The sequence below is a fragment of the Thamnophis sirtalis genome, unplaced genomic scaffold (assembly GCF_051295495.1).
Source record: "Thamnophis sirtalis isolate CommonGarterSnake01/CBP01778 unplaced genomic scaffold, rThaSir2_p1.2 scaffold_5, whole genome shotgun sequence".
NCBI lineage: Eukaryota > Metazoa > Chordata > Lepidosauria > Squamata > Natricidae > Thamnophis > Thamnophis sirtalis.
The window spans coordinates 14,185,670-14,208,518 of NW_028261385.1; the positions used below are offsets into that span (position 1 = coordinate 14,185,670).

General features: G+C 40.5%; 1 protein-coding gene and 1 pseudogene across 1 annotated transcript in view; one reads left to right on the top strand and one right to left on the bottom strand.

Moving 5' to 3' along the window:
• Nucleotides 1-22,849, top strand: part of DCC (DCC netrin 1 receptor) — a 734,614-nt gene that overhangs the window by 155,696 nt on the left and 556,069 nt on the right. Inside the window, exons 4-5 of the mRNA XM_087715396.1 lie at nt 3,059-3,209; nt 7,403-7,539. Of these exons, the coding sequence (XP_087571522.1) occupies nt 3,059-3,209; nt 7,403-7,539 (288 nt within the window). The remainder of the gene's footprint in view (nt 1-3,058; nt 3,210-7,402; nt 7,540-22,849) is intronic.
• LOC148045285 (uncharacterized) overlaps nt 14,325-22,849 on the bottom strand; it is a 108,024-nt pseudogene continuing 99,499 nt past the window's right edge.

Genomic DNA, 22,849 nt, shown 5'->3' on the forward strand with positions numbered 1-22,849 from the left:
GCTATAAGGCAGCCACTCCTAGGGAGTTAACTCATTGAATGAATGAGCAGGAAGGGGAAAGAGTAAAGTTTAGTAGGAACCTCAAAGCAAAACCCTTAACAAATTATTCAAATAAATCTATGATATGTTGTTACTTAACTTTTAGAGCCTATGATAGGTGTAAGAAGAAATCAAAGCCTTCGAAATGTGGAATGAAATAACAAAAATGAACAAATGAGAACAAGGTCATGATTTTCAATGACTCAGGAGCATGGTGCCTTACATGCTTAGAAGTCTGGATTGGAGGTTAGCAAGTTAGCGTTAGAGACCTGAGTGTTGCTGCATGTTTGGGTGAGCTCCTGTCACTTGCTCTAGCTCCTTGCAGGGACATGAAAGGAGCATTTATGGTCGTGTGTCCCTCCCCTAGCAGCCACTGGCTAATCCTTTCAACTGCAAGCACCTTGAATGGGATGGGACTTCCATTGGCTATAGACGCTGTACAAGAATAAGCCATCAGAACAAACACATCCAAGACAGAACTGAGAAGACAGCAAAAGATAGCAAGTGCCACCTCTGCAAAGAAGCTGGTTAGCTGCAGCAAGATCACATGGACTCATTACAAACAACAGCATGACAAAGTAGCAACAATGGTGCATTGGAAGATCTGCAAGAAATAGCATTTGCCTGCAAGCAAGAATAGTGGGACCATAAAACAGAGAAAGTAATAAAAATGAAGAAGCTAAAGTGGGACTTTACACTTCACACAAACAGGCACCTGCCACATAACACCCCAGACATAACCACTGTTGATAAGAAAGATAAAAAAAAATCTGGATTGCGGATGTGGCAATATCAAGAGAGAAGAGAAGAGAAAGAACTGGAGAAGATAACAAAATATAAAGACCCACGAATAGAAATAGGACAACTATGGTAAAAGAAAACAAAGGTAGTACCAATAGACATAGGCATCTTGGGTGCAATCCCAAAAAAACTGGAACACCACTTGAACGCCTTTGGCATTGACAAATTCACCAACAGTCAATTGCAAAAGGAGCTTTACTTAGAGCAGCTTACATCCTATGAAATACCTCAATTTCTGCCTATTCCAAGTCCTTGGTAAAAATTTCTGAGATGGATAATAATGCCAAATCCAGTCTCAACATCCAGCTGACAGACTTATAATAAAATAATAATAATTTATTTAATAATATTAAATAATATAAAACATAAAAGATAAGATAATATACAAGTATAGATTTAGAGAAGGCACTGAAGGTGATCAGAAAATTAGAAATTGAGCCCAATACAGGTAGTCCACTGACGTACGATCACAATCGATCCCAAAATATCTTGTCACAGTTAAGTGAATCACTGCAGTTGTTAAGTTAGTAACATGTTTCTTAAATGAATCTAGTTTTCTCATTGATTTGGCTTGTCAGAAGATTGTAAAAAGGTTATCATGTAACCTTGGGACACTGCAACTGCCATAAATACATATCTAGGGGTGAGATTCAGCCAATTTGTTCTGGCAAACCGGATGTTCTGGCAAACCGGATGTTAATTTTGCATCTGGTTCACTGAACTGGTTGTTGCAAAGACCGGCTGGCCCCACCCCTCCCTTCCCAGGAGTCTCCACATGCCCCATTTGCCGTGCCAAATAAGTGCAGGACCCACATGGAGGCTCTGGGAGGGTAAAAAATGGGCCTCTTGGAAGTCTAGAAATGAGCCTGTTTCTGGCTTCCAGAGGGCCTCTGGAGCCCAGGAGAGGCTGTTTTCACCCTCCTGGAGGGTTGTAAAAAGCCTCTAGAGCCTGGGGAGGGGGGAAATGGGCCTACTGGAAGTACCCAAAGCCCAAATATGGGCCTATTTCCAGCCTCTGGAGGGCCTCTGGAGCCCGAGGGAGGCCGTTTTTGCCCTCCCAGAGGCTCAAAGAAAGCCTGCGGAGGGCAAAAACACCCCCCTGCCATGGTGCAGGAGTAGGCCATGCCCACCATGGCCATGGACACCCAGCAACTGGGCAGACAACCGGTTGCTAACATTTTTCAATCCCACCCCTGTACATATGCATTGCTGCGTGTAGAAATTTTGATCGTGTGACCGTGGGAGCGAAACACAATCACAAGTCACTTTTTTTCAGTGCCGTTGTAACTTTGAAAGGTCCCCAAACAAATGATTGGAAGTTGTGGACTACCTGTAAGGAACTGGGATACTTTAGATTTGTGGGGAAAAAATGGTAGTTTGAACATACTTGTTCAAATATCAGAGGAACTGTCATTCGGGGATGTTTAAGACCCGTTTTCTTCCAGGGCAGGAAAAAAAAATGATTAACTTATACATAAAGAGATTCCAACTGAATGTTCGGATCCCTGATGATAACATCAGCTTCATAATGGAACCAATTACCCAGAGAGGCTATGGGATCCTCTTCATTGACTGGATTGAAATGGAGCAAAGATAGCACCGAGCAAGGTTTTCAACTCATTGATCGCCACAAAATTATAACTATTATTCCGTGATTGAGATTTACAATGGAAAAGCGAGTTATTTTCAGAGGAAAAAAGGGACCTATTTTGCAATTGAGGCCTATTAATATATCTCGGAACAATTTTATTTAAAGGATGCATTTCATCCAAAAAAATAATAATCTCATTCACTTTTTTTCCCCCGGTACTGGAATAATCACGAGAAAGCTTACAATGAAAGCTTGGCTGCCTCGTTATCTAGAATCACTATTTGAAATATTTTATTTTCTCCCTCTATTAGGTAATATACCAGATCTTCACAAATTGAAGAAGGATATTGTCAAGCTATAAATACGCTTCCCACCCCTGTGCTTAGCCAAAGAAATGTACTTGGTACATTCACAAAGATTTCTATACTTATTTGGTATAGGTATTTCGGCTGTTCTAGCTTGAATAACATTATCTGCCATTTTTTCTCTTATACATTTCCTCTCCTCAGGTGATGCAATAGCTTCCCACTGTGATTATTTAAACCCTGTTCCCCACTGTTAACTAAGAGAAATAATGTGGTTGTTATAGAAAAACCATTTATTTTATTTCTTTTTTTCTTTTTGTAGATCCTGGGTTGCACAGGCAGCAATTTTTTCTTCAGAGACCGTCCAATGTGGTGGTTGTAGAAGGGAAAGACGCCATTTTGGAGTGCTGTGTTTCAGGCTACCCAATGCCAACGTTTACGTGGCTGCGAGGAGATGAACCAATCTCATTCAGGTATGTAGAGGGGTTTAAAAGCCATGGAGGGCCTGGCTGTATCAGTTTGGTTAATAAATAAATACAGGTAGTCTTAGATCTACAGCCATTTGTTTTAGTAACCGTTAAAAGTTACAACCTACCAGAAAAAGGAGAGCTATGACCCACTCCCAGTACCCACAACATGGTAATTATTTATGCACATTTGCATTAATTCACAGTCACATGAGCCATGGTGGCACAGTGGTTAGAGTGCAGTACTGCAGGCTAACTCTGCTGACTCCAGCAGTTCGATCCTGACTTGCTCAAGGTTGACTTCTGCTGACTGCCGGCTGCCTGCAATTTGGCAGTTCAAATCTCACCAGGCTCAAGGTTGACTCAGCCTTCCAAGGTGGGTAAATAGCAATAGCAGTTAGACTTATATACTGCTTCATAGGGCTTTCAGCCCTCTCTAGGCGGTTTACAGAGTCAGCATATCGCCCCCACAGCCTGGGTCCTCATTTCACCCACCTCGGAAGGATAGAAGGCTGAGTCAACCTTGAGCTGGTGAGATTTGAACTGCTGAACTGCAGATAGCAGTCAGCTGAAGTGGCCTGCAGTACTGGACTCTAACCACTACGCCACCCCGGGACCCAGATTGTTGGGGGCAATAGGCTGACTCTGTAAATTGCTTAGAGAGGTCTGTAAAGTGATATATAAGTTTAAGTGTTATTGCTATTGCTATGTTATGACATTACTCATTTTATGCATATCCAGACTTTATTTGTTCTATAAATAACTCAAGATGGAAAACATGTCCCATACTTCTTCTTCCTCCTAATTTCCACACAACAACAATTAGAATGTGACTGGTCCAAAGTCACCCAGCTAGCTTTCATGGCTAAAGCAGGACTTGAACTCATAGTCTCCACCTTTCTAGTCTAGTGCCTACCACCCCCCAAAATTGGCACTCATTTCTGGTAGCAAACAATTTGTTTGCTTTAAGGCCATTATACTCACTTAACTTCCACACAAAAAAGTGATCATAAAATCCAGGCAGTCACATTACCATGCTGACTAACAACTGTCCTCACTTACAACAATAATGGGCAGGGTTCATTATAGTTGTAACTGGAGGACTGCCTGTAAGAGTTCCAAGAACTTTGGCTGGTGGGATCTAGTAGAAGAGCCTTTTCTGCCACGACCTTCAATCCTTGGAATATTTTCCACCTGAGATGAAGGGCTGAAAGTTTGTTTTTAGTTCTTGGAGTTCACACACATCTCAAAATTGCTCAGGTTATTAAACACTGATCTATGACCTCGTCCTTCTTGGTGTTTGAACTCCCAAATCTGGCAGGAACAAAATTCAAGATTAGAGACATGACACAGGGAGAATAAGAACTGTAGAACATCCCAAGGCTTCATAATCCTCACCAATCCTCACTCGCCTCCTGCCAATTACCTCCTTGCGACTTATTAGATCGCATAGATTAGGCCTCCTCCGAGTTCCATCTGCCAGTCAGTGTCGACTGGCAACCACACGGAGGAGAGCCTTTTCAGTAGTAGCTCTGACCCTTTGGAACGATCTCCCCGTGGAGATTCGTACCCTCACCACCGTCCAGACCTTCCGCACAGCCCTCAAGACCTGGCTATCCCGTCAGGCCTGGGGATAAAGATCGTAATCTGTCCCCACCCGAATGATGAATGAATGTTGTGTACTATTTTTACTTAGGTATTGTTTTATGTTTACTGTTTTGTACCCCCCTCCCTATATTTTGTAAGCCGCCCTGAGTCCCCTCAGGGAAAAGGGCGGCCTATAAATAATAATAAAACTAAAACTAAACTAAACCAACCTTCCTTGAGCTGAGATAAAATTTTAGAACACCGGTGAAGCATATCTGTTTTCTGTACATCACTTGGAATATTTTCCTTCCAATCTTTGCAGTAACCCCAACAGGAAAAACGGACAGGAATAACCAAATCTGTAGGGTTTGTGGGATGAAAGGAGTGTTGTGCCTTTGCCCAGTTCCCTTTTCTATGTGGATCCTGATGTTGCATTTGCATATGTAAAGGGAAGAGGTTGCAATGCCTGGTGCCATGAAAGTTTAATGAAAAGAAGGACTAGGGGAGACATGATAGCAGTGTCCAATATCTAGTGGCTGCCACAAAGAAGAGAGGGTCAACCTATTCTCCAAAGCACCTGAAGGCAGGAGAAAAAGTTATGAATGGAAACTAATCAAGGAGAGAATCAACCTAGTCTAAGGAGACAGAACAATTAATCAACAGAACAGCTTGCCTCCAGATGTTATGGATGCTCCATCACTGGAAGCTTTTAAGAAGAAATTGCCTGAAAAGGGATCGAGCAGGGGGCTGGACTAGAAGACCCCCAAAATCCCTTCCAGTTCTGTTATTCTGTTTTGTCATTCAAACAAAACCTCAAACTCCTATCCATAGATAGAAGCATTTAAACCAATATTTCCTGACTTTGATGATTTCCAGGAATGTGGAATTCAGCTCCCAGAATTTTCGTACACTAGCCCTGCTGGTGGATTCTGGTATTTGAAGTCCACACACATGGGACTGGCCAAGGAAGCACCAATTTAAAGCATCACCTGTAAAGCTCTCTGTGGCACAAGGCCAGGTTATCTGTGGGGCCTCCTTTCCATAAGGACATCTACGTGAACTACCAGTCAGATAGGTGGGAATGCTCCTAATCCATTCCTTTAAACATTGGCATCTTATAGTAGCTGGGAGGTATGCCTGTGCCCTGTGGAAGATTCTTCATCATGAAGTTTGGAGCCCACCACATGCCTAGCCTTCTTTAAAGACCTGCTTCCTCTCCCCCCCCCCCCCAAAAGTGCTGGAATATGAAGAAGTGCCTACACATTGAAACCTTAATTTGGTGCCAGTGTTTTTTGCTTTTATGCATTTGGTTTTAATAGTTTTTAAATGGTTTTCTCTCATTTTAATTTTAAATTGAGAGTTGCCCAACACCCCTATGCTCTTGTATGGAGGAGAGGTTTGGGGTCTATATTCAACTACAGTCCTAGAACAAACAGAGTACCAGCATTTGAGATGTATTTTGGCTGTAGATCCAAGAACATCTGCTGCAGCAGCTAGAGCTGAATTGGGAATTCATAAAATACATGCACTATCCAAAATTAGAGCATATAACTACTGGTGCAAAGTCAGTGAAATGGAGACCGATAGACTCCCTGTATTGTATAAAATTGCAATCACAAATCTCCTGGATCACCAAACTAACAAATTTTGTAAGAAGCTGTGGCCTTCCCATCTCTTGCATGGGAACAATAATAAAAAAACTACCCAAAGAATTAAGGATACAGAAGTACAAAATGATATAGCTATCCTTAGTAAGGTGGGTAACTTGAAATGGCTGAGCAAATACAAACATATTTTTTCAAATAGACAGCTTGAAGTTATTTGAAGTTACAATTGCCAAAACATCTTAAGGAGATATTTACATGGGCGAGATTCGAACAGCTTGACACAATGGTCAGATATGGAAGATTCAATTCTATACACTACAATAAGCGTCTCTGCATTTGCAGAGCGGCAGAGGTAGAAGACTTGGTTCACATCCTATTTGATTGTTGCTTGTATAAGGGGGTGAGAGACAGGCACCTTGGTCTGTATACCAAATGAATGACCCATTGGGATCCCCATATCAAAACAACTTACTTTATGTGCAGCCAGAACCTGAAAATAACATTTAACACAGCACAGTACTTAAACAAAATGGTTTGGTTGAGAATTTCATACGTGGGACTGATTGGGGTAGATTGTAAGGGTGACACCGAAATATAATTTTATGTCATTTTATTCTATTTTATATATTTATGTATTAAATTATATTGTATTTTATCCTGTAACTACTCTATTTTATCCTACTCTTATTTTAAATTGTTCGTGTAGGATTTTATTGGTGATATGTGTTTGAACCTTGTGCTTTGATATGGCCTATAGGCTAATCAATAAAGCTATAATAATAGTAATAATAATAAATAAACAAAAATTCTCCACTCTTTCATCCTTGTCATACTTCACTGAGAAGCTAGAAATCTTGGTGCCTCCTAGAAGGATGGGATTGCCATGTTTCAGCCCTTTGAACAAAAGAAAAGATGTGATAGAAAACTAAAATAAATCAACCCATAGAGAGAATGACCCTTGCATATTGTCTTACTTAAAACAGTGATATTATGTCAATCTTTCAGGGCCAAAAAATATTCACTGTTGGCTGGCAGTAACTTATTGATTTCTAATGCAACGGATGATGACTCTGGAAGCTATACCTGTGTCGTCACATACAGAGATGAGAACAGTAGTGCATCGGCTGAGTTATCAGTATTGGGTGAGTAGAAAGAACTATTTTTGCCTCTTAGATCACATTCTTTGTTGCTGAGTTCTGATCCTGGTTGTGAAGGCCATCTGATGCCCTTATAATTTTCAATTGTTTTGAAAGGAGGGTGTGGGTTTTGCAGAGTTTCTATGGTGGAATTATTTTACAGAGTGAATGCTTATTTAGGAGCACTATGAAAAGTAACTGTGTGAGTATGTAAGTCATCTGAGAATATAAAAAAGAACACTGTTGACTATCTTGTTGTGTGCTATAGAAGAAAGGTTATGAATTCACAGTGAACAATTATTATTCTTTCTTTGGTGTTTCTCTCCCAGCACTATAGTCTTCCTGGAGCTGAAGAGCAGCCTTGGAACTTTGTAGATTATGGGGAAGAACAATAGAGAAAGTTGCTTTGAAATCTGACAGCTCTTGGAGAAGGCAAAGGATAGTAAATAGTACTAAATAGTAAAGTTCAACCTTCTTTCCTCTATTGTTGAACATCATTGGTTCCTGAATATCACAATACTGATGCAGATTGAACTCTTGAATGTTGACATCATTGACAACATTGATGATGTTGGAGTCCTTGGTGTTCTCTTAGCTTAGTTCTCTTAGCTTAGTTGTTTTCTTGCAGAAGTTTCATTACTCGTTCATTATCCATTGTATACCATATTTTTCGGAATATAAGACATACCTTTTTTCTCCCCCAAAAGAGGGCAAAAATCTGGGTGCATCTTATACATCGGATACCGCATTTTTGAACTCCCGAAATCTCACTCCCTTTGCAAAATTGGCTGTGTATAGCCTTTAGGAGGCTCCTTGGGGATAGGGAGGGCAAAAGTGAGCAAAAAACAGGCCAACAGGGCCCCCAGCCCCCAGGAGCACTCTACAAGCCTCCTAAAGATTATGTGTGCCCTTCTTTTTTGACAAAAAACGGGCCTGTTTTCGCAAAAAAATGGGCTGTTTTTGAGAGGTTTGCAGAGTGCAAAACCTTTTTTTTAATTTGCCTCTTCAAAATCTTGGTGTGTCTTATACTCTGAAAAATACAGTATGTTACCTGTAGATGCAACATATACAGTGGCTACTGAATGGGTAATGAAACACCTGCAAGAAAATAAAGTTAGGGAGCTCCAAGGACTCCACAGTTCAACCGTGAGCTACTAATATTATCTTCAGTTGATACTGATTAACAACAAAGATCAGAAAGGATCAAGGACTTCACTCTTGCTTCCTTCTCTCTGCATTTTCCCTTTCCTATATTGTAGAATTTTCCTCTCCTGGACCCGTGCTTTTTTTTAATCCAAGCCCAGAAGGAAGACGAGGCTATCTAGAGTTGGTTAAGATAGAAAAGAATCCATAAAATATTAGATTGTGAAGAAGAATTGTTGTAATGGAGGAATTATTCAACCTTGGCATGGATTGAGGATAGAAATATTTTCTATTACCTTTTGTCAGATGTTTCCATGCTACACATGGACTTGCTAAAAGAACGAGGGCAAATTTTAATTTCCAGTAAATCAATATTCAGGGGATGCAGATTTATGAGAAACCGGGCTGTATTTCCTTTCTTTGTAATTATTTTGAGGAATATTTTGGGGGATAAATGTAAAAGGACATGTTGGGGCATATATTCAGCAGCACAATATTCTTTCTTCAAAGCCTGGACCTAATTTGATTGGTTGATATCATGGCAGCTCACTTCCCAAAGATAAGAGTGCATGCCTCAAAAGCTTTCCTAATCAGTTCTGTCCAACATTCAAGGCTAAGAATAGGGATGAGGTTTGGGGTAAATGTATTTATTTGATTGAATGGTTGGTTGATTTATATAGATGCCCATTTCACTCAAGGGATTTGGTGCTGATTACAAAGATCGACGATGTTGATTATATGCCATCAAATCATGTTCGACTCCTAGCAACCACAGACATTTTCTTCTTGATAGCAATAGCAATAGAACTTAGACTTATATATCACTTCATAGCACTTTACAGCCCTCTCTAAGCAGTTTACAGAGTCAGCATATTGGCCCCAACAATCTGCCTCCTCATTTTACCAATCTTGGAAGGATGGAAGACTGAGTCAACCTTGAACTGGTCAGAATCGAACTCCAGGCAGTGAGCAGAGTCATCCTGAAATGCTGCATTCTATACCCCCTATCAGCTGGGAGGGATTGCCACCACACAATGCTGCCATTGCCACCTCCACCTATCACCGCCTCCGTGCACCCCATTTTCAACCGCAATACATCCCATTTTCAGCCTCGGCACACCCCATTTTTGGCCTCTGTGTGCCCCACTTTTGGCCTATTCCAAGCAGCAGGATAGGTGGTGGCATTGATACCCACTGCCTGGAATGGGCTGAAAATGAAATGTGCGGAGGCCAAAAATGGGGCATGTGGAGGCCGAAAATGGGGCACCTGAAGGCAGAAAATGGGAGACAGTGATAGGTGGTGGCAATGATGGTCGGCAATAGCATTGATGGGCTTTGGCAATCCCCACAGCCTGGAACAGCTAATTGGTGGTATTCCTGGAGGCAAATCCAACCACCAATCAGCTGTTCGTGCTAAATTAGGCTGTGCTGAAGCGGACCAGGTGGTTTGCTGCAAGGAAGCAAATTGCTGGGAGATTTGTTCCCCTTGTTTTCCTCCCCAAAACCTAGGTGCGTCTTATACTTCAGAGTGTCTTATAGTCTGAAAAATATGGTAGTTCATGTACCAGAGCAATGAGTCATAAATAGTCTTAGCCTCCATTATTTTTTCTCTGCAAATAATTAATCCATGACATCTGACAAGTAATTTTGTCCTGTTCTTCCCTCTTCCAAGTGTTGTTTAGCTTGTTTTTAATACTTACTGCTATATATCTAAAGGAAACATTTGCAGATTATTCTGTACCTGAGTCTTGATAAATCTGGCATTGCTAATTGGGAGAACTCCTACAAATGAGCCTGTTAGTGCCTTGGTTTGAAAATACCGTCTTTGTTCTACTTTAACCATTTCTTGGCTTATTAACACTCACTCAAGGAAAGAAATCAGAAGAGAAATCAAAATAAATAAGCAAACAAACACACAATCACAAGCAGCTAATTGCATTTATTTTGTTTTCTACTGCACTGCTGATCATTTTGTTAGTTTTCAACTTTGCTTTTTTTCTCCATTTAACATCTGCCTGCTTCCTGGAAGTTGTGTCTCTTCTCTTTTCGGCCCTTATTAGTGCATTTACTTGATGTCCTAAGTGTTCAACATGGAAACTGCTTCCAAATTTACTCATTTTACAGGCTGTTTGGAAATTCCTTGGCTAATGCCTCATACGTTTGTTGCCTTCTGCATAATAGGAAGCGTGCTACTTTTCTGCATGCATCTTCTCTGTGAATAAGCAGCATTTTGTGGCTGAACATTTTGAAAACCACAACTATGCATTGTATTCCAAAATCTCATCCATGTACACCAGTGGTGAAATTCATTTTTTTTTTCATACCGGTGGGTGTGGTGTGGCTTGGTGGGCATGGCAGGGGAAGGATACTGCAAAATCCCCATTCCCCTCCCCACTCCTTAGGGAAGGATACTGCAAAATCTCCATTCCCACTTCACTCTGGGGCCAGAAGGAGGTGGCATTTGCTGGTTCTCCAAACTACTCAAAATGTCCGTTATTGGATCTCCAGAACCTGTCAGAACCTGCTGAATTTCATCCCTGATGTACACTTTAAAACAGAAGTGTCAAACATGATTTCATTGAGGGTCGCATCAGGGTAATGTTTGACCTCAGGGTGGGTGTGGCCAGCTTGATGTCACTTGTGTTGGGAGTACCTGTAGTGGCCCAAGCACTCTGCCAGTGAAAACAGTCTCCTGAACCCCGTTTTTGGCTATGACAGCCTCCTGTGGCCCTCTGTCAGCTAAAAAGGTTGAAAACGGAGCCTGGGAGGGCCACATGCAGCCCTCCTGAACTCCATTTTTGCTGGCAGAGGCACCATGGGCCAGTCCTTTGCTGTTTCCAGGGTGGCCCCACAAGCCTAATCTGAGCATCCTGCAGGCCAGATTCAGCCTGAGGACTTTGGGTTTGACACCCCTTCTCTAAAACTTGATTGTGCACATGGTTTTCTCCAAGTTGACCCATCTATCTAAGCTTGTTGCTATTAGCCATGGGAAACAGTATCATAGGTTTTCCTTTTTCTTTACTTCAAGCCCATGGAGAGCCTCTGTTTATAACTTGATTACTGCATGGCACTTTTGATGCTTGTGGTTATCACACAAAAATAATAGTATTTGACCCCCAAAAAGGTGAACATCGGTTGTTCTGTGAATCACCTGCTGAGCAACGAAGTATAGTACTTCATCCCTGTTTTCTTCCTGCTACAAAACATTTACTTTTCCTTGAGACAATTTATGGGATGATAAGCCTGCTGTTTGACATCCATGCGTGGAAAAAATGCCTTGGTTCTTGGATCAAAGATTTGAGTTTACTACTGTGTCCGTTTTCTTGAACTCCTGAATTATGTGAAGGTTTGTTAAGAGTTTGAGAGACAGTTCACCATTTTTCATTATTTAAAAAAGCAAGTACTTTTAAAATTATCCTACAAAAAATATTCCTACAATCAAAAGTTGGAATTAAGATTGCTGGGAGAAATAGCAACAATCTCAGATATGCAGATGATACCACTCTAATGGCAGAAAGTGAAGAGGAACTAAAGAGTCTCCTGATGTGGGTGAAGAAGGAGAGTGCAAAAGTTGGCTTGAAACTCAACATTAAGAAAACTGAGATCATGACATCCAGCCCTTTTAATTCCTGGCAAATAGATGGAGAAGAAATGGAGCTAGTGACATATTTTATTTTCCTGGGCTCCAAAATCCCCACAGATGAAGACTGCAGCCCAGAAGTTAAAAGACACTTGCTCCTGGGGAGGAAAGCTAGGGCAAATCTAGACCATCCACTAAAAAGTAGAGACATCAGCCTGCCAACAAAAGGGTGTATAGTCAAGGCTATGGTTTTCCCAATTGCAATGTATAGCTGTGAAAAAAAGGCTGAGCGCCAAAGAATGGAGGCCTTTGAACTATGATGCTGGAGAAGACTCCTGCGAGTCCCTTGGACTGCAAGGTGGTCAAACTGGTCAGTCCTAGAGGAGATCAACCCTGACTGCTCTTTAGAAGGCCAGATACTGAAGATGAAACTCAAATACTTTGGTTACCTAATGAGAAGGAAGGACTCACTGGAGAAGAGCCGAATTCTGGGAAAGATTGAGGGCAAAAGAAAAAGGGGACGACAGAGAAGGAGGTGGCTGGATGGAGTCACAAAGCTGTTGATGTGAGCTTAAATGGACTCCAGAGGATGGTAGAGGACAGGAAGGCCTGGAGGAATATTGTCCATGGGGTCGCAATGGGTCGTCACAACTTCACAACTAACAACAACAACAAGAATTAAGGAACTACATAAATAATAATCAAATGATGTTGATAAATTGATAATATGGTTATTGATGCAATGCATCTTTTATACCCACTTAAAAAAACAAAACTAAAAATGCTTTGATTGGCAAATAGTTTGGATTACAGGAAATTTGATGCATGTCTACCAATATCTTTGCATTAATGTTATGCAAAACAAACTTTCATCTTAGCAGTTTATAGTGCATTGACATTTGGAAAATGCGATTAGGGACCCTACTGTGCATAATATTTTGCTTTTACGATTCGAAAGTAAACTCTCTGCTTAGTGTCATTCTCAGTCCTTTTTGGGAAGAATGTGTGTTCAGTTTAGAACTGCTTTAGATTGGGAAGGCCTTTTTGTCCATCAGTGACCACCTCCGATCATGTTGATTAGAATAATTGAATAACAGAGTTGGAAGGGATTTTGGAGGTATTTTAGTCCAGACCTTTGCTCAATCAGAAAACCCTGAATCAGGAAACCATTCCAGACAAATGGCTCTCCAATCTCTTCTTAAAAACCGACAGTGATGGAGCAGCACAATTTCTGGAGGCAAGTCATTCCATTGATTAATTGTTCGATCAGGAAATTATCCTTATTTCTGGGTTTCTCTCATTGATTAGTTTCCATCAGTTGCTTCTTGTTCTGCTTTCAGGTGCTTTGAAAAATAGGTTGACCCATTCCCCTTCTTTATGGCAGTCCCTTAAATATTGGAACACTGCTATCATGGTTCCCTAGTCCAGGGGTCAGCAACCCATGGCTCTGGAGCCACATGTGGCTCTTTCATCCCTCTGCTGTGGCTCCCTATTGCCAGTTGGCTCACAATTGATAGGGCTTTCGGTTAGGACAGGTAGAAGAAAAAGGACGCTGCACAGGAGGAGACTATGGTGGGGGAACCAGACTTCCGGTCAGCAGAGGAAAAAGGACACTGCACTAGGAGGAGACTCTATGGTGGGGGAATCAGACTTCCAGTCGGCTCCAGAATTGAATGGGGGACTTCCGGTTAGGATCTTTGTGGCTCTTTGAGTGTTTAAGGTTGCCAACCCCTGCCCTAGTCCTTCTCTTCATTAGAGTAGACATACCCAATCCCCAAAACTGTTCAATTTAGCCTCCAGTTTTCTTAATCATCTTTGTTGGTCTTTTCTGCATTCTTTCTAGAATCTCAACATCTTTTTTTTATAATGTGATGTCCAAAACTGAATGCAATTTTCCAAATGTGGTCTTATCAAGGCATTATAAAGTGGTACTAGCACTACAAATGATCTTGATTCTATCGCTCATATATCAAATATCTGTATAAATATTGTTTCTTATGATAACAGAGCAATTGCTTTCTTTCATACGTACACACACAAATAAAATTTGAACAGGGGTTTTTTCTCCTTACACCTTATCACCTATTTTGCCAAAGCCCAGCTGGTAGACGAGAAAGACATTCCTTTTGTAGAAGTTTCCATAGACCACTGAAGAGCTTCCTTCTTCTCTGTTTGCAAGTGTGTACAGAAAATGCTTCCCATGACTGGAAAACACACCACAAGCACAGAACTGAGCATTTTACAGCCCGCAGGCCACACCCAGCTTGCAGGTAGTCCCAGTCCAGCCCATGGCATTAGTAGCATCAGTGGAAAGGGGTGGGGCAGTGCTAAGGCAGAGCCTTGATGATGAATCAGGCCTCAGTCCAGCATTGGTGGAAGGGGGCCATGGCAGAGTTAGGAGGGGCAGGGCAGTGCCCCAGTGGTGGGGAGGAGTGTGTGGCAGCCCTCCACAACAATCCCAGTTTCCCATGTGGCCCATTGGGAAAACTAATTGCCCACCCTGCACAAGACTGTATTAACCAACAACTGGGTTAACCAAAAATGAACAAACAACAACTGTTGTCAAGGTTCCGATTGACAAACCCAAACCAGCAAGCACTGTAGAGAGGATCTGATCTCTTAATGCAAAACTTTTATTGAGTACATCATTTTGGCACAGAATGAAAGCAAAACCAGCTCTGGGTAATTCCTGTGCAATTCAATAAAATGGAAGTATAGAATCCTCCCTCCCTCTTATTAATGCAGGCCACATTGTTCCTTAAAGCATCACAATAGTGTTGTGGGAAGATATCTTGAAAGTTTGGCCAACACCTGCTGGAGTGACCTTAGTTCTCACGGTCTGACTGCTGGATGTTTAAAACTTACATTACAATTCCCCCTTCCCTCCCCTCCCCAATGGTACATTGGCAAGCGGAGAAGCAGCAAAAATGAAAGCAGTATGAGAATATTTCGAAGCTTGACAAACTGCAGAAGTAGGAAAAAGTTCCTTAACGTTAACTTTGCCCCCTCGAAGGAATGAAAGTGCTATAACTCGGGGACAGTGATTATTCGGTTTCCCCACGAACACTCCTGAGCCTTTAGGAGAGCAGTAAGGAAAATTATCTTTCTCCATCTCTTCACCACACCTCCCTGATTAGAATGTTGATCGCCTGGAGAGGGCTATAATCTAAAGGTTAGATGGCACCAAATCTGACTGCGGGTTAATTGAGTGACATTCAAGGGCAAGAAGTCTGAGAAACCATGAAAATTATGCCGCCGAATAATCAGCCTCAACCATTAAGAAACAGAAAGGAATGCAGTCTGCAAATATCTGTAAGCATAACTGATCGGTTTTCATGGACATTCTGTCAGTGCTGGGTTTTATTTCAACAAGTCAAAACTCCTGGAGCACACCACTTGAATAGAATAGAATAGAATAGAATGGAATAGAATAGAATAACAGAATTGGAAGGGACCTTGGAGGTCTTCTAGTCCAACCCCCTGCGTAGGTAGGAAACCCTACACCACTTCAGACAAATGGTTATCCAACCTCTTCTTAAAAACTTCCAGTGTTGGAGCATTCACAACTTCTGAAGGCAAGCTGTTCCACTGATTAATTGTTCTAACAGTCAGGAAATTTCTCCTCAGTTGCTTGTCTCCTTGATTAGTTTCCACCCATTGCTTCTTGTCCTACACTCAGGTGCTTTGGAGAATAGCTTGACTCCCTCTTCTTTGTGGCAGCCCCTGAGATATTGGAAGACTGCTATCATGTCTCCCCTAGTCCTTCTTTTTCATTAAACTAGACATACCCACATACTTTATTCTACCCCATTGCTATTGCTATTCTGTTCTATTTATTCCTATTCCCATGCCATGCCATCCAAGAATTCATATCCATAGAGAAATTTCTTTTCAGCCAGAATTGGAAACATGAAAAAAAAAACCTCTTCAATTGTGATGCTCCAGTTTTAACACCTCCCCTCCACCCTGCACAAATAAATGAACACTTCAGATTATAATTGCTGTTAGTTTTATTTTTTTGCAAAGGGACATATTTATCCACCCAAGTTTTTAGTTTGCAGAAAGCATAGGCCAATCTCAATTCATTTCTTGGCTTCAGTGGATTGTACAGTCTGAACTTCAGCGGCTCTGCTTGTAATATTTCATCTTCGATTGTGGTTGCTATGTGACAGATGATAAGTAAATAAAGAGCTCTTCCACTGTTGATGGCCAAGTTCATCCACGCGGCTGTTTCAAAAGAACAATAAGTCTCTCTCCTGTTCTTTGATGTCTTCAGTAACTGCACTCGTTCGGTTTAAAATAGTCATTATGGAATGAAAGCAGTGGTTAAGTTTGCCTACTCATGTCATCTGTTCTTTTCAGCAAAAAGGAAAGAAAGAGTTCTGGACAAATAGAAACAGAACAACACATTATTTTTTATGTGTACGACAATGGAAAAATCACAGCTGCCAGTTCTTTAACTGGAGTTGGCCTTCGTAGGCATTGAGTTCTTCCCAAGAATCTGGGATGTTGCAAAGTATCAGAGTAGCATAACTGCCTTTTGTGATTGACAGATGGAAATTTTTATTATTATTCTCATTGCAGAGCTACAACAGCAGCAATACCAAGCTGTCAGACAAATCTTTGTGAGTTCTCAGATTGATTATCTGACATCAGGAACAGAGCATAATTAAAACCTTAATCTGCCAACTAGAAAGTTTTGGATTTCTCTCATATAATTGCTTTATCTGGATCTCAAAGTGTTACCTTTCCTCCATATCTCTACCAGCCATACTGATTCTCACTGAGCAAGACTACTATCCCTCCCTCCCTCCCTCCCTCCCTCCCTCCCTCCCTCCCTCCCTCCCTCCTTTCTTTCTTTCTTTCTTTCTTTCTTTCTTTCTTGTTGACTTCCCATTTTGAGCCCAGAGATGGATTGTTATAATTATGCTTTGATGAATCACCATGCTAAGTAAAACTAGCTCCAAGAAGTTTGTGCATAATGTTTGCTGAATCACAAAAGTTTCTGGATCTTTTCTTGGTTCCATTTATTTATGTATTAATAAAATAATATTGATTGATATGAATATGGGGGGCAATAGGGAGGTATGTTGGATACATTTTATTTATTCATTCATTCATTCAGTTATCATTCTGTTTAAAATATGGGGTTTCTTACAGATCTCTTCTTGAAAACTTTCAGTGATGAAGCTCCCACAACTCCTGAAGGCAACTTCTGTTCCATGGGTTGGTTGTTCTCACTGTCAGAAAATTTTCTTTTTATTTCTAGGTTGAATCTCTCCTTGGTGAGAGAATATTGGAAGATTTATTTATTTATTTATTTGTTTATTTATTTATTTATTTATTTATCTATCTATCATTCATTCATTCATTCATTCATTCATTCATTCATTCATTCATTCATTCATTCATTCATTTGGAGTTTTTATATGCTGCCTGATCCCAAAGGACTCCGGGCGGCATGATTGCTATCATGTCTGCTCCTTCTCTTCATTAGACTAGTCATGCCCAATTCCTGCTAATCTTCTTCCTTCTATCCTCCCTCCCTCCTCTCTCCCTCCCTCCCTCTCTCCTTTCTCATCCTCTTTCTTTCCTCCCTCCCTCCCCCCTCTTTCTTTCTTTCTTTCTTTCTTTCTTTCTTTCTTTCTTTCTTTCTTTCTTTCTTTCTTTCTTTCTTTCTTTCTTTTGTTTCTTTCTTTCTTGTTGACTTCCCATTTTGAGCCCAGAGATGGATTGTTATAATTACGCTTTGATGAATCACCATGCTAAGTAAAACCAGCTCCAAGAGGTTTGTGCATAATGTTTGCTGAATCACATGCATTTGCAAATGTTTCTGGGCCTTTTCTTGGTTCCATTTATTTATGTATTAATAAAATAATATTGATTGATATGAATATAGGTGGCAATAGGGAGGTATGTTAGATACATTTCACTCACTCATTCATTCATTCATTCAGTTAGTTATCATTCTGTTTAAAATATAGGATTAAAAAAATCAACAAGCAGTTTAAAATAAAATGCAATGAAAACAATTACATTTTTTTTTAAAATGTACATATATTTATATCCTATATTTTCATTTCAAATGGCAAAGAACTGAAGTTGTCTTGACCAAAATATATGTTTATATGTATAGAGTTTACATCCAGAAAAAATAATATTACACACAAAGAAAAAGACAGAGTGAGAATAAAAGTTCAAATATATACCAATAAAAATGAAAACAAAAAACAAAAAAAAGGAAAGGAAAATCAAAATCAAAGAAAAGGAAACTTATGAGAGACCATTGGGGATGTAAACTTGCTCAGCTCAGTGATTCTTTTTAATTCTTGCTCCCTCAATAATTGAAGTTTTTGAACAAACTGCTAAAACGGCAAAAACAAGATGCCTGGGGGGGTTGGGGAGGCCAAAAATGGGCCCATTTTTGACAAATACAGGACACACAAAGGGTTTGGGAGGGCAAAAATTGGATGCATGTGGGGTTCAGGAGGCCAAAAATGGGCCTGTTTTTCACAAAAACGGGATGTGCAGGGGTTTGGGAGGCCTGCAGAATGTTCCTGGGGGCCATGGAGGGCAAAAACCGGATACGCGGAGGCCAAAAGCTTTTTTTTTTTGGTTGTTGTTTTCCTCTTCAAAATTTAGGTTTGTCTTATACTCTGGTGCATCTTATAGATTTAAAAATACTGTTGTTGTTGTTGTTGTTGTTGTTATTATTATTATTATTCGCAACAACAGAATTGTATCACAGCATGATTCCAGTGTGCCGATTACCACTGGAATTATCACTGCTGGTTTGTGCCATTATTGTTGTTGTTGTTGTTGTTGTTATTTACATCTGGGAACCTTTTAAGGAGATGTGTTTGAAGTTCGTTCTGAATCTTCATCACACATTCACACACACACATAAACACACATTGCTGAATGGATGCAAATGACAGAAATGATTGCTTGCATTTTCAAAATTGCCTTCACGCTAAAACTCAGCACCGTCATCTACCTTTGATTAAAGGAACCAAGGTGAGAAAGATGTTTTCAATATTTTTTTTTAAAAAAAGTACTATAGACGCACACAAAGGTGATGGGGGGGCAGGATGAAGAATGGAAATTCCAAATTACTCAAATATCATATTTTTTTCTATTTATTTCAGAATAGTCAAATGTTAACATGTATAGAACAATCGTGGATGTCTCGTTTGAATTTTTCTTCTGCTCTTTCCATCTGGACAATTAATTATAATTGAAATATATTGCAAATGCTATTCTGTGTTAATTAAATTCCAGCTTCAGGAAAAAAAAAATCTATACAGCAAAGGTCATGAGCTTTAGGCAGATGGCACCCAGATTTGCAATTGCAGATAATGTCAAACAAGGCTTGGCATTTTCTGCAATTAGAATGGAGTTTTACATCTTTATCTGACCGCATAGTTTTCCAGGATGATCTGTTTGCGATCTGGTACTTAGGGCCATGTAATTTAGATCATCTACCATGATGCTCTGTGTCCTATTTCGTTCCTTTCCCAGCGTTTTCTCCAAAGAACTAGGACTTCTCATAGTGTGCCCAAAATATGATAATTTGAGACTAGTAATTTGTGCCTTGAGTGTGAGTCTGAACTGATTTGTTCTACAATTTATATTCTGGCCACTAAATTTAGTCTGGAGGCTAAATTGTGTGATGGGTGGTTAAGGGAGTGATGTACGTCTAACCTATTGAAGAGAAGGATTAGGGATGGCATGATAGCTGTCTGCCAGTCCTTGGGGGTCTGCCACAGAGAAGAGTGGATTGACTAATTTGCCAAATCACCAAAGGGCAGGACAAGTAGTAATGGACAGAAACTTATTAAAGAGAGATCCCAGCTAGAATTAAGGCAAAATTTCCTGACAGTGAAAACAAATTACTGTATTTTTCGGAGTATGAGACACACTGAAGTATAAGATGGACCAAGGTATTGAAGAGGCAATTTTTAAAAAAAAATTTTTTTTTGCACTCTGCAAACCTCCCCAAAACAGCCATTTTTTTGTGAAAATGGGCCTGTTCCCCCCCCCCAAAAGGCATGAATAGCCTTTAGGGGGCTTGCAAAGTGCTCCAGGAGGGAATGAGCAAAACAAATGACATTCATAGTCTTTAGGAGGCTTATAGAGTACTACTGGGGGCTGGGGGGGGGGGAAGTGAGCAAAAACAGTCCATTTTTCACTCATTTCTGCACTCCTCAGCCCCCAGGAGCTCTCTGAACGCTGTATTCAGTGTATAAGATGCACCCAGATTTTCAGCCTCTTTTTTGAGGGAAAAAGGTGCATCTTATACTCTGAAAAATACGGTAACCATATCACGTTCATGTCCTATTAAGGTGCTTCTGGGTTGGAAGGATTAATCGATCCCTTTTGTCTTGGGGCTGCCAGAGGGGGCTCCTTTCATGTTCCTGTAGTTTTCCTACTAGTGGTACCTATTTATCTAGTTGCATTTGCATGCTTTAGAACTGCTAAGTGATCTGGAGCTAGGGCAAATTGACAGGAGCTCATTCCGCCACATGGCTTGTTCCCAGGTTTCAAACTATCAAGCTGTTGACTTCTCAATGGTCTATTGACTCAACATCCTAACCACATGAGCCAGTGGTAGTAATTAAGTGGCCACTTAATTAAAATTGATCAATGGAATAGCTTGCTCCTGGAATTGTTGTTATTACTGTACTGGAGGTTTTCAAGAGGAGACTAAACAATCATTTGGCCAGGATAGTATAAGGTCTCTTACTTTGAGCAGGGAATTGGTCTGGATGATCTCTGAGGCCCCTCTAGCCATATAATTCTATGTTTGATTATTCATTTGTTCATTTCCTTGCCTATCAAAGATATCCTCATGTGTCTTCTCCAACATCAAAGTTCAAAACTATCCACATTCATTCTATCACACTTCTTCAAAGTCCAACTGTCTCCTCCATAAAAGGAATCAAGGAAACTCAATTGCCAACATGCTAGTTTGCAAGAAATATCCATCTGGTTCCATTCCAAGCTGGATGAAAGACACTGGAAACATGGAGGCTGATTGGAAAGATGGTTTATTGATGAAACAAAACTACATGGGTAACTGAAAAAAATGGAGTTGGGAGTGGGTGGCTTTTATACCTTCTTTTGGGCTTTGCACTTGAGCTTCCTGCTCCTGTGCAAGAGCATATATTCTATTGGCTGTTGCCAGATTCCTATGGGGTCATTTAGGGGTTAAGTTGGGGTGATAGCTGGCTCTATAGGCAAAAGAGGAAATGTAAATCCTAGGTGCTTTCCTGAGCTACATTTGGTTGAAGTTTGGACTGCTCTGGGGTGATGCAATGAAGGAGCTTATGTTCTGAAAGAGTGTTGGGCAATTCCTATTGTGGCTTAGTTGCTTTGTCCTGGTTTGGATCTTGATTGAGGGGCTAATCCTACCATTCTGCCTTTGTTCAGACTTTGCTGCAGGGAGTTTCAAAATATCCTGTCTTGAATGGATTACCAAATCTACATTTCTAAAAGGTGCCTCCTCAGCTTCTGCTTGGGAACAGGGAGATTGGTGGTGCTTCCTGCTTCTAAAAAACATGTTTCTCCATTTTTCATCTAGGGAAATATAATATTCTGCCATTTTAATATTTCTCAAACTATTTCATTCTTCTGGGTGCGAGTGACTTTCTACACTAGTTTGTATACTACTTCATAGTAGCATATAACATAGCAACTAAATATATTTTCCAAGCCTGTATTGTTGTCTTGCCACATGATGGTATATGGCATATTTTCTGAATGCTGATCCATTTATTGTTGATACTTCCTCCTAAAGAGCAGCAGCTATCCACCACCTTAGTATCTCCATTATCAATTCTGAAGCTGGTTGGGTACCGTTGCCATTTATTTGGCCCTCTTTACGCAGGGGCTCAGTAGCTAAGATGCTGAGCTTGTTGATAAGAAAGGTCAGCAGTTTGGCAGTTCGAAGGCCATGTAACGGAGTGAGCTCCTGCTACTTGTCCCAGCTTCTGCCAACCTAGCAGTTTGAAAGCACGTAAAAATGCAAGTAGAAAAATAGTAACCCCAAGTAGAAAAATGGTAACCACATTTGGTGAGAAGGTAACAGCATTCCGTGCACCTTCAGCATTTAGTCATGCCGGCCACATGACCAGGGAGACGTCCTTGGACAGCACTGGCTCTTTGGCTTTGAAACGGAGATAAGCACTGTCCCCTAGAGTTGGGAATGACTAGCACATATGTGTGAGGGGAACCTTTACCTTTACATGTAATCTTTCTCCTTTTTTTCACTCTGCTCCTTGACTTACTAGAGCTTGCAGATCATTTGCATTTTCAGCTATCAGAGTAGTGTCATCAGCACAGCTCATGTTATTTTTTTATTTTTTTTTATTTTAATTGAACAAAAACACACAAAAAAGAATCATCCTTCATTACATCTTGTAGAAAGTGTGTCGATTGGTTACAGATAACTTCTGTGCATTTCTTCCACAGTCATTACTTATAGTTCATATTAGATTATACACTTATAGTCAAAAATCTTTGTATATCTTACTATCAATGTACCACAATTCTCATTTGACTACAATAATTTGAACATGCTTTTACCTCAAA